Genomic DNA, 15673 nt, shown 5'->3' with positions numbered 1-15673 from the left:
GTCATCAAAGCGCTACCCCGGGTGGGTGTCGGCATCAAGTATGGCCTTCCACAGACGCGTCGCGCGTCGATGATGTCGCCGCGACAGTTGATGCGAAATTCCAACATGACGCAGAAGTGGCAGCGGCGCGAGATCTCCAACTTTTAGTATTTGATGTTCCTCAATACGATAGCTGGTGAGTATTATTATTATTATTATTATTATTATTATTATTATTATTATTATTATTATTATTTTCAAGAGGTTTGATAGCGCGAACAGTAACTACTGAGGTCTTATCGTGCCGAAATCGAAGATAGAAGGAAGACAGATAGGATAAAATCCGTACCGGGTGGACATCGAATCTGCAACCTGCAACCTAGCGCTTACAAGGTATTCTTGACTGATCATTTTTTTTTCTTTTCATTTTTTAGTCTCAACAAACGACCTGGGCCTTTTCCTTTTAGTGTATTCGGTAATGCGGATAAGAGAGAGTCAAAGCTCTTACAACTTTTCGACCTGAAGATTTCAGCCTCTTTAGATTTGAAAACGGCCCCGGAAGAGATAGGAGATAGGTTTTTCTATCTATGAAGGTAACCAGGTACCCAATACCTAATATTCTCAGGGAAAAATTTAATATGAAGGGGAAAAAAATCTGGAAAACTTGACGGAAATTGCTTCCGACACCTCTTTTCTCTCTCTCTCTCTCTCTCTCTCTCTCTCTCTCTCGCTTCCACTCTCTCCCTCTCGCTTTCTCTCTCTCTCTCTCGCTAGATTAGATATTGTATTTTCTAATTTTCACGCTCCATCTCCTGCGGCGATTACAAAATCATATCAATTGGGAGAAGAACGAAGAAGAAGACGAAGAAGAAGAAAGAGAGAAAAAGAAGAAGAATAAAACAGATAAAAGATCCAATATGAAATGCACATTATGTATGTATTATGGGAAACGAGAAACGAGCTATGTTACGGAAAATAAAGAGCCTGGCTAAGTGAATGTAAATAAGCTACACAGCCAGAATCCTCTTTAATAGATCAGTTGCGCTTACTTGGGTGATGTTTCAAAGTCATAGAGCAGGAAATATGAGGACCAACGGAATTTTTCTTTTTCTTCTACGACTTCTAGATCCTGAGATAAATCGATTAAAAATATTCCGGTAAATCGTGAACTTTGACGTCACGGCATACGCTCCCGTAGGCGATGACGTCACATCAAATGTCCCGAGCAAATCTCCCTCGCAGGCAACGCATTAATGTGTTTGTGCGCATACGTTTCTGCGCAGTTCTTTCTGCTCCTCCGCTAGCGCGCTTGCATAGTGGCGCTACCTAACGGACGAAAAAAACAACTGCGTAAAGTCTGACGTCACACATATTTGAACTCTTTCATTAGAACGGAAAATAAAAATTGAATTTTCGACCTTTTACAGTTATTTTTTCGGAGTTTTGACCTTGGATTTGTATTTTTCCAACTTTTTACATAAGAATCGACCATTTATTTATAATTTTTACCCATTTGCAACTGCTCCATTAGGTCTTTGCCTGAAAACAAAGTGTTCGCAATTCGGTACTCTTTTGGGTCAAGTGTTCAATCCCCCCAAGGTACTTTTTCAAACAGCTAGATGTAGATTTGATACTTTGGTACTGGTACATTATATTTTAATTTAAATACTTATTGTTATGTATTTTCATTGCTAACCCATTTATTAGGTACATTTCTGAAAAAAGTATGCCGCGGGCAAAACTCTTCTGCATACCTGACAGGACAGGAGTTCATATTTCATTACATTCAATGGCAACATCAATATTACGTCATAGGAGCGTCTGTTTGCATCTTACCGGGCAGCATTAGATTAATTTGAAAGCTCTAATACTGTCAGGTAAAGATGTCGTCAGGCGCCTTGGTTCATCGATCACTTCACCTTATCAATGGACAAGGAATGAATTCAAAACAGAACTCTCCGCCACCAGTCACTAGTTACGTTCACGTTAAGAAATCAATGAAACCATCTAACCCGGATTCCCGGAATAGCTTGTGCAGTGTGCAGTACTTACTCCCTCATTCAAGTCTAAGGGAGAACGAAAAAACTCGATTAGAATATTTATTCAGCGACAATTAATTATAAAAAAATGCCTTTTTTTGTGTTTTATAATCAATAATCCAGCACCCAATGTCTACCTACTATGCTGGCACCAGTCGCTGTGCGCATTTATATTACATTTGTGTGTGTGTAAACAAAATACCTCGAGAACGGTAATAGCTAGACTTGAAATTTGGTATGCAGCTGTCAAATATATGACAAGGATGCGACACGAACTTTTGGTAAAGATCGGTGCTATGCTTGGTGGTATTTTGACCGCTTTTGGTGGTTTTCTGTATAATTTAATAATATCTCGGGAACGGTAGGTAGATTGCTAGAAACTTGAAATTTGGTATGTACTCCACAAATGTGACAAGGATGCAGCACGAAACTTTGGGGTTGAGACAGGTGCTATGGTTGGCGGTATTTTGACCGCTTTCTGGCAGTTTTCAGCTGTACTGACTAAACGGTTAGAACTATTGTAAAAGTTAAGGTAGAAGAACAAAATTTAAGCATCATTTAATAGGATAAGGAAAGTCGTGTGATGTTCACACCAGATTTTTTTTTTTTTTATCATGACATTAATTTCGCAATGATGAAACTGATCACATTGATTACAACGAGAATCAAGCATCAGCCTCCTGATCACCCTCATCTCATAAATCAACGCTCTCCCTTTATTGTTTTTACGCAGCGCGACCGTTTCCTACTGACGGAGAATTTTTTTCTTACTAAAATATTCTAAACCGTGGCGAAGCACGGGCACAACAGCTAGTATATATATATTTTTGTGGACATCACAGGGGAGGAACACCAGTTCCGTCCGAAAAGCCTAAATCATCCGATTTCCGTCCCACCGTCCGCGATACCTGAGACTGAACCTATACACCTGAGAATAAAAAGTATGTAAATAAACAAGTTGTATATGTATATAACGAACAGGGTGACCAAAAATAACAGTACCTATACAGTATGCTACAGGCCTAAAGGAAGAAATTATGAACATGTATGTTATTGCTATTATTTTTGTAGTTGTCTACATATCGTCGCGTCGTGCAGACCTCATTTCCTCAGTTTATCACAGTTCAAGAACGGCCACCCTAACCACCGATAGTTTAGAGCAGTGTTTCCCAACCTGGGCGATATCGGGGAGCGATGGAGATTTTCATGGGGGCGATCAATAAAAGGAGCGATAACATAAATGTAAGTAGGTAGGTACCTACTTGGTTATTTTAGTCTTAAAAAATAAATCCGAAGAGGGGAGAGAGAAAAAAGAGTGAAAAAATATTGCACGTGCATCCGAGTTTTGCCGAGCAATCCCGAGATCCTGATTCCATTCAGCTCTGCTTCTGACGCGTGCGGTTTAGTTTTTACCTTTCTAATCACAGAAATTGAGTGTTGACAGTGAAAAAATAATTATTGTGTAAAAAATTCCATTTTGGCAACTTGAATACGAAGCTGAGAAATAGGCTGAACATTGTTGAGAGGGGAGACTTGCGACTTAGCTTGACGGATATTGAACCTGACATAACCAGCCTCTGTAAAGCTCACCAGGCCCAAGGGAGCCATTAACCATGAAGCTCAAATAGAAAAAAAAAAACATGATCAGATATGTTTAAAATAAATAGAGAAATAAAACATTGTCTGTCTTTTTTGCGTTTGGAAATCTTAATCATTAGTATTTATTTTAAAACATATTTATGTGGAGCGGGGGATCACAGTTCCGATAATCTGTACAAATTCTGAAAGGGGGCGATCGTAGAGAAAAGGTTGGGAAACACTGGTTTAGAGGGTTCAAAGTAAGTATTGCGTCGGGAATTGGACTAATTCGAAATCGCCTCGATGAATTACTATTCCTATGTGAGTTTAGTGTGTAACTGTGTACACAGTGTACTTTTAGATTTTCAATGTTACCGATTGTAGGTACATGATGAAAGCTGAAAAAATGCTGTATACAGTATTTTTTGTTACCCTGTACGAGTAAATCTATGCAAATGTATACAATAGTCTACATGTATACCTTCAAACTTGGATAAGTACCTATACAGAGTGTTTATAAAGTCCGGGGACCCCTGAATATTTTTCGAACGGCTAAAAATGAGAAGCTGAAATTTAAGGTAGGTTTTAACTTTTAAAATACCATTTTTTAACGTAGTTGCAAAATTTAGGTCGGAGCTAGGGTCGGCCCCAGGGGGCCCAACTTTAAAATCTTAAACAAGAACCCCCTACTTGTGATACATCATATTAAAGGTATTAAAGAACGTAGTACTTTGGTACAAGATTAAGCTCGATCCGACAACCAGGGCCGGAGTTATGGCCTATTCAATTTTTCATATTTCCATGTTCTTCTGTCAATAGGAGAAGCACCAAAAATGAGAATTTCATGTCGATTGGTGATTTGTGCTTCATATAGGTCCCATTAATGAATCATATTGAAATTCAGACCCAAAAATGAAATTTAGATTTTCGGCCCTGATGGCCTCCGGGGGTGAAAATGGATGTTTCGAAATTTTATTTTTGGGACCGAATTTCAATATGAATAATTAGTGGGACCTATTTGAAGCACAAATCACCAATCGATATGAATTTTTAATTTTTGGTGCTTCCCCTAATAGCAGAAGAACATGGAAATATGAAAAATTGAATAGGCCCTAACTCCGGCCCTGGTTGTTGAATCGAGCTCAAACTTGTACCAAAGTACTACGTTGTTTTAAGACCTTTAATATGATGTATCACAAGTAGGGGGTTCTCATTTAAGATTTTAAAGTTACCTATCCCCCCTGGGACCGATCCAAGCTTCGGACAAAATTTGGCGACTACTTCAAAAAATGGTATTTGAAAAGATAAAACACTACCTAAATTTTAGCTTCTCATCTTTAGCCGTTCAAAAAATATTCAGGGGTCCCCGGACTTTATAAACACTCTGTATAAAGCACATATTTTTAGCTCAGGGACGGAACTCGGAGCCCCCCATCACAGGAGGTAGACTAGATGTAATAATTGGGGAACAATATTTGTGACAAGCATTTGAGTATACTTAACACAATTAAAAATTCCTCCTCTCCTTTTAGATAGGTACTTGTAGGTAGGTATAGAGTATTTGCTATGTCTGCCGACGAAGAATAGGTACATATCTTTTTCTTTTTACAGGTTAACTAATGATAACGCTGTTACCATTCTATATAGGTAAAGTATCTACTCAAAGAAAAAATAATCCCGAGGGGGGGCTTGGGCCCCCTCCCTAAATACGGCCCTGATTGTAGCATAAAGTGCCATTGTTTTACCTACCTAGCTATGCTATTGGAACTAGCCATCATAATATTTGCTCATAAAAGTCAAAAGGTCAAAAAGGTATATCATATTATCATTGTTGAAGGTCACAGTTTAATATAGAGCCACAGTCATTTTCAGGGTGGTTCAGGGTGAAAAAAAAAAAAAAAAAAAAAAAAAAAAAAAAAAAACACACACACACACACAACACAACAGATAGGTAGGTACTTCAAACGGACGTCATAACTTAGGGTATCCGTCTTTACAGCTTCAATAGATTTCGTTTAAGGATATATGTATTGAGTTGAAAATGCAAAAAACCTTGAACTCTATTTCGTGTTACTATAGGCCGGGCGGTGCTTCGAACATTGGGCGTTGGCGCACCTCCCGGCACGTTTGATAATATGGGAAAATTTTCATCAGCGAGTGTTCAATTAAGTGTCAACAATCAACCAAATCAAATTCACAGTTTTTTTGGATATCACAGCACTACTAAGAGCCCTTTACTATCTACTCGTATCATCAATCTTTTTACACTGGTACTGCCGCCACTGATCACTACTCGATTAAAGTAGCTACTCAATTGTCCTCACGAGTCTGAGTGCACCACGAACTCCAAGCACAGAGCCGAAAAAACTTCGACCCCGCCGGGAATCGAACCCGGGATTTCCGGCGTGCAAGCCTAGTGTGATACCCACTCGGCCGCGGAGGTTGCCTTTAAACGTCAACAATTTGAGTGCATAACTATTTCACTAGGAGCATGAGCCTAAATATATATATACATATACATATATAAAAGAGAAATATGGACGGGTCATGTATTTATGTATGTCTGTCCGAATTGTTTAGAGAAAACTTTGATAGATATCGAAAAAGTGTAAACGAAGACCCCCAGTAAAATTGTCGTAGCTACCCAGGTTGACTGGACATGTTGATTTAAAATTTCGTTGCCTCCAATAGACCCAGCAATGGCGGGATGGGCACAAAATATGTATCATCCTGTTATAAAATAGTTAAAATTATCTAATTCTCTATCCTCGGAACAAAGGACACCCAGTATAGTTCCTCTACATAAAATATTAAAATTTATCCAAACGGATGATAAAATTGATGAGGACCGATATGTATAATTTTTTCATTTGTCACCCAAATTATACTATTGACGCATATTTCCGATCTTTTAAAGTCTAGCATGTGAAATGAAAAGATTTTTTTTTTTAACCTCTTCTTTGATTTCTTCATATACTTTATTTATTTCTTCTTCTTTTTCAAGTTTTGATAACCCCAAAAAACACTTCGTGTTGAAAAATTAACGTCAAGAGTTGGCCTCCACAAAAGTACTGATACATATAAATAAAAAGAAGCGTCAATTTGCAGACGAATGCCAGACGAACCTATTTTTTCTTAGGTATTGACTACCAGTTGGGTCCTGGGGTTTTGAGAGTCTAACTACTAATTGGGTCCCTTGTATCTGTTATGATTATCACTTTGATGAAAAAAATAAATAGTTGATTGTGTGTTGTGTGTATGTGTGTGAGTGGTGGCGAAGCATGGGTACAACAGCTTGTACATACCTATGTTATAAAATCCATAAATTAGCAAAAGTCAGCAAAAGGTAATACCTGTTGTAGGTACTGCTTACCATAGCGACTTCAATACTATAGCCAGTCAAAGTTTTGTTTGGGTCACTTTTTACCCGAACATAGTGAAATATGTTCCACTTGGATGTTCACTTTTCACTTTCCGACTGAACATTCCTTTCATCTTTCTCCCATCGCGTCGTTCTTCTTATTCAAATATTCCCTGTAGATGCAAGCAGGTGTTTGATAGGGAGACTCGGTACAGTATGACACAGGTCCAAGTGTTAGGTCCGAGTGTCGGATTCGGATGACATTATCTTCGTGACTACTACTAGTTGAGATAGGAACGTGTTGCACTAGGGGCTCTATATCACTGATCACAGTACGGTTGCTATTCACTCTGACATCTATTTCTTCTTCCTCCTCTGAACTGTGTCCACTGTCATTTTGTTCTTCCTCTTCGTCATATAAATCATCCTCCTCTTTCTCTTCATTTAACCTAGAATAAATGTTGTAAATAATAAATACTTGAGATAAATCCCAATTTTTGTGATGAAGATCATATTTCTCAATCATCATGCGCCAAGTTTCATTTTATCAAAAACTAAAATGAGACCAAACGGAACCATGATTAGCTGGCAAATCATTTATCAGAAGATGTGGAGAATTTGGTGGTTCATTTGAGATTACAATTCAAGGAACCACCAGTAATAGTAAGTCTTAAAGATGGGTTCAAGCGGATTTGAACACATCACATGGCTTCACACACATGATCAATTTAAATTTTTAAATTGAAGAAACCATTAGGTATTAATGAAAATTTGTGCCACCGTAACTCTTTTCTTTTGAAAATTTTGACAGTTAAATGTTCAAAATAAAGGGGTTAATCTTCACCAGGGGTGGGTTCCTCGAGAACCACTCAAAATGTCAGAAAACGCCGAGACACCTATATCATAATTTTTTGGGGGATCAATTTTTTCATATGAAGTTGTGTCCTCGGCCTCCCCTTATGGCCGAAACTTATAAATCTTAAATGAGAACCCCCCACTTGTGATACACCATATTAAAGGTCTTGAAAAACGTCCGTACATTGGTGCAAGTTAAGATCGATCCAACAACCAGGGCCGGAGTTTTGGCCTATTCAATTTTTAAAATATCGGCCGCAACTTCATACGAATAATAATAATAATAATAATAATACTAATACTAATACTAATACTAATAATAATAATAATACTAATAATAATAATAATAATAATAATAATAATAATAATAATAATAATAATAATAATAATAATAATAATAATAATAATAATAATAATAATAATAATAATAATAATAATAATAATAATAATAATAATAATAATAATAATAATAATAATAATAATAATAATAATAATAATAATAATAATAATAATAATAATAATAATAATAATAATAATAATAATAATAATAATAATAATAATAATAATAATAATAATAATAATAATAATAATAATAATAATAATAATAATAATAATAATAATAATAATAATAATAAAAAGATCAACTTAAATATTATGAAATAACTGTCGCGGAATTTTTTGACATTCTAAGTGGTTCGCGAGAAATCCACCCCTAGTCATCAAAACTTTATAAACACCCTGTATTAGTAGTACATATTTTATTATTAATTTATATATTAGATACTATTATAAATCAACAATATTTTTTCCTCCTTCTAAGAATCTTAACACTGAGGTCAATTTTCAATTCCAACACATTGGTTACCAAAGCATTTTCTCGGGAATGTATGGTGTTTACTATAATTTAGGTGTTTACCCACAGGCTCCCCATGTATGAAAACATCTCCCTTAAGTGAGACACTCTTTAATTTTTGGAATTTTTTCATAGAACAAATAGCAAAATTTCACAAACAGGCCCCTCTTTCAGACAATTATTCAAAATACAAAGCGTCCTGACGCAGTCAAGATGGTCGCACTATCACGCCAAAAGACGGGAAACGAGCTACTAACTTACAGGAGCAACTCATCTTCTAGTTCTTCTTGAAGTTCCAGTTCATCAAGTCTTCTCCATAACTCTTCTTCAGCCACAGTAGCTTTGATTTGGTTCTCCTGTTTGTTCTTTTCTTGATGATATTTCTTTTCTCTTTCTGAATATTAAACAAATTAGGTAGGTACATAGGTACTGATTTTCTCTAATCACGATCGAATAAACTACAGGCTAAAAAATTCCCGGAGGCACGGGTCCTGCTTGTTACTTTCCTTATCCTATAGCAGGGGTTTCCAACCGCCAAACCATTTTGTGGCCCGCGTTCGAAACTTCCCTCCACTACTTTCGAACCTCCTTTATTTCATTCTGGGTCGAAAATTTCGCCATGTGCATTTATCTCCATGGCTAGTCAATACTAGATTGTTCTTGAGAGGCTGTCATGAAAGTAGAACAGTTTGCATGCAAAAAAAGGTCTAACTCTGCTGGGCATTGAACCCGGCTCTGCCGAGTGCAAGACTAGTGTAGTTATCATTGAGTCATGGAAACTGACCCCTCTTTAGTGTTCAGCTGCAATTAAATTAGGAGAATACTTTTTGAAACTACATTTCTGAAAAGTTTTTTTTTGGGGGGGGGGGGGGGGGGCCCACGCGCTCATTACACTGCATTTTTGAAAATTTTTTTTTGGGGGGGGGGGGGGTCCTACAATGCTCCCCTATGTACAACTCAGTACTGGTGGCCCACGAAATATCTACCAATGTAGCATGTGGCTTACATGCACATGGAAGTTGGAAACCTCTGTCCTATACCTAGGAAGGAAAGTAATGTAATCAGGTCAAATTTTTCATGGTGAATTTTTTTGCCAAAACACGTTTTGAGGTCCCTAGAGCCATTGGTCTGTGAGTGTGTGTATGTGTGTCTGTTGGCCTGTCTGTAAACAAAATATCTTGAGAACGGTAAGACTTGAAATTTGGTATGTAGCTGTCAAATATGACAAGGATGTGACAGCAACTTTTAATGAAAATCAGTGCAACACTTGGCGGTATTTTGACCGCTTTTAGGCAGTGTTTGTTGTAAATGTTGTAATTTAACAATACCTTGAGAATGGTATGAACTAGAGACTTGGAATTTGGTGAAGGTATAACTTCATTTCACCATATGAAAGTAGACAGTTTTCCCTTCTTTTTTGGAGTGATGGAACACTGGAGAGGCTCCTTACTACCTAACCCTCAAAATTCTATATTTACAAGGTTATAATACTAAAATAAATAAATAACTTACATTGAATTTTCCTTTCACAATTTTCCACAGCACTTTTTGTAGATACTCTGGTAAACCAACTGTCTCCCAGACCAACCAGGACTTGATTCGTATGAACTAATATCCCTGGTATCATTGCTTTTGAGCACAAAGGTATCATTATGGGTATATCAAATTTTTCAGAGTAAGATTTCAAATTGGTCTTGACACTTTCAAGATCTTTTTTGTAGCCTATCCATGTTGAAGCAGAGGATTCATTTGTTTGTAATGCCTGTAAAATAGATGGAAGAAAAGAGTAATATTTTCATTGTGGAATTTTAGTTGAGTTATGAATGATTTCTCTTCTTCAGAAGACCCTTTATTAAAGGAAAATACTGAACCCAAAAATTTCTAGGGTTGGGTAGTTATAATCTGATGATACTCATATTAGGGATTATGGATATGTTCCACAAGGAAAACTTGACCCAAGTTCCACAAAGATTACTTAGAAGATCTTGGAGCAGGGAGTGTTTAGCTCTTGACGCTCCATCTCTCTGGAAATACAACTCCATCTGATAAAGTTCCAGTTTCACTTAAATGCTCAAACTTGAAGTTTCCCTTACATAGAAGTTTTTTTTTTTTTTTCTACCTGATTCTGTCATATCTTATTTTGAATTGGTTGACCAATGTAGATTGGATGACATATTCAGGTAGGTTGTTCCATTTCTCAAAATACTCTGTTAGAAAGTGTGATCTTGAATTCTTTGAAGTTCTCTCCTTATTTAGTTTCATATTATGACCTCTCCTTGATGATACGGTTCTTGTGCAGAAGTCATGTCAGTGGAGATTGCTACCAAAGGAACTGGCACAAACAAGCGGTGACCAGTGTTATTATAGGGTTAGGTTAAACACAAAAAGGAGTTTTCACAATTAGAGCAGTGATTAGTGTTATTATGGGGTTAGGTTATAAACAAAAAGGAGCTTTCTTTTCCATTGTCATGGCTTCTGCATAATTACTAATTATTATGATACGTTGAAGTTAAAAAATTTGTTTCCATCGGTGTTAAAACGGAAATGATAATTTGTTTGCAAGTTTGTAAACTTTAATAAGGTCTCTAATTCCTGATGTGTTGTTAGGTTTAATATTTCCATCCTTTTTTGAAATCCAATTTTATTTTTACCAGATTTATAGAAACTTTTTCAACTTATTGCTTAGTGCTTACACTCCCGGGAAGGTTTTAGGCTATATTCTGGTTAGTTTATGTTAAACAACACCGAGATAGGCTGGACAATGGATGGGTGACCTGTTTTTAGTCTGTCCTTCCTTTATTATTACAACAGTAATAAAAAGGTATAAGGGACGGACTATTGTATTCACTTCGGTGTCGTCTGTGTGTCTGTCTGTTCCCATAGAAGGACTTATCCAAACCTGGTCAACCTATATATCAAATTAAAGGTCTTTTTACCATGATCACGAAAATGGTGGTGCAAATTTTGTCCAGAAAACCATAAAGCCAAAAAACTGATTTTTGGGGGATTTTTTTGACACAAATGAGCTCTGATCTCGAAATTTGTCATGATGACCTATGAACTCAAAGTGAGAGAGTTTTAGATAACACTTCAGTCGATCATTTAAAACTGGTTTTAGCATCACCTATGTTAAGCTACGCCGAGCAAGGCCAATAAATGGATGGGTGACTTAAAGTTAATTGAGTAATTGTGGGATTTTTTTTTTCACATCTTCTCACACAAATGAGCTCTGATCTTGAAATTTGTCACAACAACCTATGAACTCAAAGTGAGAAAGTTTTAGATAACACTTCAGTCGTTAATTCAAGACCGGTTTTAGTGTTACCTATGTTAAGCAATGCCGAGGAAGGCCAATAAATGGATGGGTGACTTAAACATTATATTGGGAATAAAGGGAGAACATCTTGATTTTAAATCATTACATGAAAGTAAAATCAAAAAATCAAATCAAGAATAATAATAAACTGAATATTAAATAAAATAGGTAGGTACATAAATAGGTACTGATTTTCTTTGACCAAGATCAAAAAATTCCCGGAGGGACGGGCCCCGCTTGTTTTTTTTTGAGCAACTGTGTGTGAATGGGATAGGTGTGTGGTGGCAATGCATGGGTACAACAGCTTGTACATAATAAAACTTACCAGTTCAAGAACAGATTTTAGTTTTGAAGAATGTTCATTCAGAAACAATGTCTCCATTTTGAGTCAAAATTTTCAGGGTACCTACCTACCTACTAGTACTAGGTCCCTACCTACTAGTACTAGGTCAGAGTCTATAAGTTATCAGTCCACAAGCACAATCTTAAGGAGAGAAAACTTTTCCTCGCTCGCCTAATATTTGAGTTTCGTTTATGTTTTTAGTTTGATAACTACAAGTTCGGCCATGCCTTTTCCCCAAGTTTGGCCATGCCTCGGGATGAACTAGCGGGATTCCGGAGCGAAGCGACGGAATTCAGCTAGTGCCTTTTCCACAAGTTTGGCCATGCCTCGGGATGAACTAGCGGGATTCCGGAGCGAAGCGACGGAATTCAGCTAGTATTATTATAAGAACACCTTTTCCACAAGTTTGGCCATGCCTCGGGATGAACTAGCGGGATTCCGGAGCGAAGCGACGGAATTCAGCTAGTAAGCACATAAGCACAACCACGAGACCACGACTAGAGGAGGAGAACTATCGAGTATCGATAGTCGATAGCACTTGCACACTTGCACTATCGATAACTATCGATAGTTTTGACTATCGAACGCTATCGATAGTTGAAGCTTGACTATCGATAGTTTTTTCTGCACATTTTTTGATTTTTCGTTTGTGCTTTGTTTTTGTTTTGGTCTGAAGATGATGTGAATGATGTCCTGAGTGACAAAGCCCACCAATTTAAAACCTAACACCAATTTAAATCTGATTTTAATTTTTAAATAAATAAATAAAATAAAAAAAAAAAATGTTGAAATAAAACCCCTGTGACCTAAATTAATACGTGCACAGTTAATAATTTTCAAATTTTCTTTAAATTAGGTTAGTTATTTTAGGTGGTTTTAGGTTAATTTTATGTGCATAGGAATTTAGGGACTTTTTCCAAAATCTAGGGACTTTTTTCTTTCGATCCAGGCATATATTTTTACTTTCTATTACTACAGTATAGCGGAGCTATACCAGTAATGAAAGTATGGGGCACAACCAAATGAAAATTTTTTTCGAGATAGAGTCCTATTCCGATGTAAAAGTACCCAAAAAGTGCATTGGCGCACTCAAAAACATCCAAAACGGTCCCTAAATCCCCTAAAATGTCGCTAAAAGGTCGCAAAAAAAATAACGTTGAAACAGCCATGGTTTACGACCTCGCATGAACTGACGTCATCACGAAAAAATGGCTGCCCGCGAAAATTAATGGGGCTCAACCAAATGACAATTTTTTTCGAGGTAGAGTCCTATTCCGATGTAAAAGTACCCAAAAAGTGCATTGGCGCACTCAAAAACATCCAAACGGTCCCTAAATCCCCCTCAAAGGTCGCAAAAAAATAACGTTGAAGCAGCCATGGTTTACGACCTCGCATGAACTGACGTCATCACGAAAAAATGGCTGCCCGCGAAAATTTTGTGCGTTTCAAAATTCGAAAATTTCAAACGAAGATTTCTCCTCTTAGGAAGCCTCAAATGAAATTTTAAGCATTTCTATTGAAATCAGCGTGTTTCGAACTTCCTTTATCAGCGAAGAAAAAAAAAAGTGGTTGAGCCCTATTGCAATCGGTCCAAATTTTCAAAATCGGGAAATGGTTGGAAATATCCGTTTTGGGATCCCCTGATGTCAAAAAAGTGATTTTTATCGGTCCAAATGTTCAAAATCGGTGGGTGGAAATATCCGTTTTGGGATCCCCTGATGTCAAAAAAGTGATTTTTAGCCCATGGTCTGTACGTATGTATGTACGTAGTACATAGGTACTGATTTTCTCTAATCACGATCGAATAAACTACGGGCTAAAAAATTCCCGGAGGGACGGGCCCAGCTTGTTTTAATTTTCATCAAGCACTGTGGTCAAGATCTAGGTTTCGTAATCCAGGATCATTGGTTCAACAGCAATGTAACAGACGACACCGAAGCGAATACAATAGTCCGTCCCTTATACCTTTTTATTACTATTGTAATAATGAAGGAAGGACGGACTAAAAAATTGTTTTCAGCCCATGGTCTGTACGTATGTACAATGTATTCAAAATATCTCAAGAACGGTTTGTCGTAGAGCGATGAAATTTGGTATGCTTTCTCAGTATGATCCACGGACACGACTGTAACAATTAAAAATTGGACAGTCACCCATCCAGAAATTAACCAAAGTCAATGTTGCTTAACCTTTATTTGGTAAACAGTAAGATTTGGAAAATATTAATATTCTAATCTGTGTATGTGATTTTTCACGCCGAATCGAATGGTACAACTTTTAGCACTATCTGTCTTCATTTGAGAAGTTACGTAAATTTAGTACGCAACTAGTTCTGCTCTACGCAAGTAGTACACACCAGGTTTTGGTTTCTCGGACGGAATCGGTTTTTCTCCATATGATGACGGTTAATGTAAGTAATAATAAATGTGATGGACGTTAACTGTTCGGTATTCAACTATTCACCTACTATGCAAATTTATTTGTTTCCTGTCACCTGTCATCAATGGTCTCCAAATGAATAAGTTTTCATATTTTGAAAACAAACTAGAAGATCTAGTTGTCATATAAATATGTGAACGCAATATAGTCGTATTACTCGTATGTGGACATTCAAAGCATCCTAGGATCTGATTTAGAAGGGGCAGATGCGGATCTAAAGGAAAGGGGGGTGGATTTAAAAAAAAAAAAAGGTGTGACCTTTTTTGGCTCAAAAATGAAGGGCCCAGAAATTTTTCTCTTATATCCAGGTTCGACTGTATTAATTTATATGCATCGATAGTATCGATACATTTAAGATACCTAAGTGAAAAGGGGTTCGATGGCATCGGGATCATCGCCCAGGTTCGGTTGGGGGAGGAGGGATGTACGAGCAGGGGCTAGTGTAGGGCACTCCAGGATATGAATAACAGTCAAAACAGAGCCAAATTGACAAATAGGAGGGGGTAGTTTTTTAAAGAGATGATTGTGGGTTACTCTGGTATGTCCAATACGAAGCCTGGTGAGTACCACTTCCTCGTATCTGTTAGAACTAAAACTAAATGTAGATGTCCGCGATTAAATAAGGAATTGATTAGTCAATACGAATGGAGCTACTTTTATTACTATCCGACTGACAGTTGAGAAGTTATGGATTCAATACTAACCTTTGTGAACATTTTTTTTTTTTTTTTTTTTTTTTTTTCTCGCAAATAATAAAAATATGAAATTAAACACTCCGATGTGTCTCTATCTCTCTTTCTCTCTCTCTCTCTCTCTCTCTCTCTCTCTCTTTCTCTCTTCTTTCTCTTCCTTCCTTTCTTTCTCTCTCTCTCTCTCTCTCTCTCTCTCTCTTCTTTCTCTTCCTTTCTTT

General features: G+C 36.9%; 2 protein-coding genes and 1 long non-coding RNA gene across 5 annotated transcripts in view; 1 reads left to right on the top strand and 2 right to left on the bottom strand.

Moving 5' to 3' along the window:
* Positions 1–12827, bottom strand: part of LOC103505105 (unconventional prefoldin RPB5 interactor-like protein) — a 16493-nt gene extending 3666 nt beyond the window's left edge. Inside the window, exons 1-4 of one of the 3 annotated variants that reach the window (XM_017442272.2) lie at positions 12718–12827; positions 12307–12437; positions 10178–10427; positions 9081–9466 (exon numbers count right to left, since the gene is read on the bottom strand). In XM_017442272.2, coding sequence (XP_017297761.1) covers positions 9456–9466; positions 10178–10427; positions 12307–12363 — 318 coding nt within the window. In that variant the 5' untranslated portion in view covers positions 12364–12437; positions 12718–12827 and the 3' untranslated portion in view covers positions 9081–9455. Of the gene's footprint in view, positions 1–9080; positions 9467–10177; positions 10428–12306; positions 12465–12717 lie in introns of those variants that run through there. The other 2 variants (XM_017442271.2, XM_026820483.1) reach the window with 2 other exon arrangements.
* Positions 6640–9063, bottom strand: LOC113465318. The gene is made up of 2 exons (XR_003390339.1): positions 8927–9063; positions 6640–7406 (listed from the first exon to the last, which is right to left on the bottom strand). It is a non-coding gene; the product is annotated as an uncharacterized LOC113465318 (long non-coding RNA).
* Positions 12828–13149: 322 nt separating the features above from the next.
* LOC103505103 overlaps positions 13150–15673 on the top strand; it is a 30158-nt gene continuing 27634 nt past the window's right edge. Inside the window, exon 1 of the mRNA XM_026820482.1 lies at positions 13150–13180. The gene's annotated coding sequence lies outside the window, so the exon portion shown is untranslated. The remainder of the gene's footprint in view (positions 13181–15673) is intronic.

This window comes from Diaphorina citri, unplaced genomic scaffold (assembly GCF_000475195.1).
Source record: "Diaphorina citri unplaced genomic scaffold, Diaci psyllid genome assembly version 1.1 scaffold150, whole genome shotgun sequence".
Classification (NCBI taxonomy): domain Eukaryota; kingdom Metazoa; phylum Arthropoda; class Insecta; order Hemiptera; family Psyllidae; genus Diaphorina; species Diaphorina citri.
Note: the sequence above shows the minus strand (reverse complement) of the source record. Positions and strands in the feature narration are given on the sequence as shown.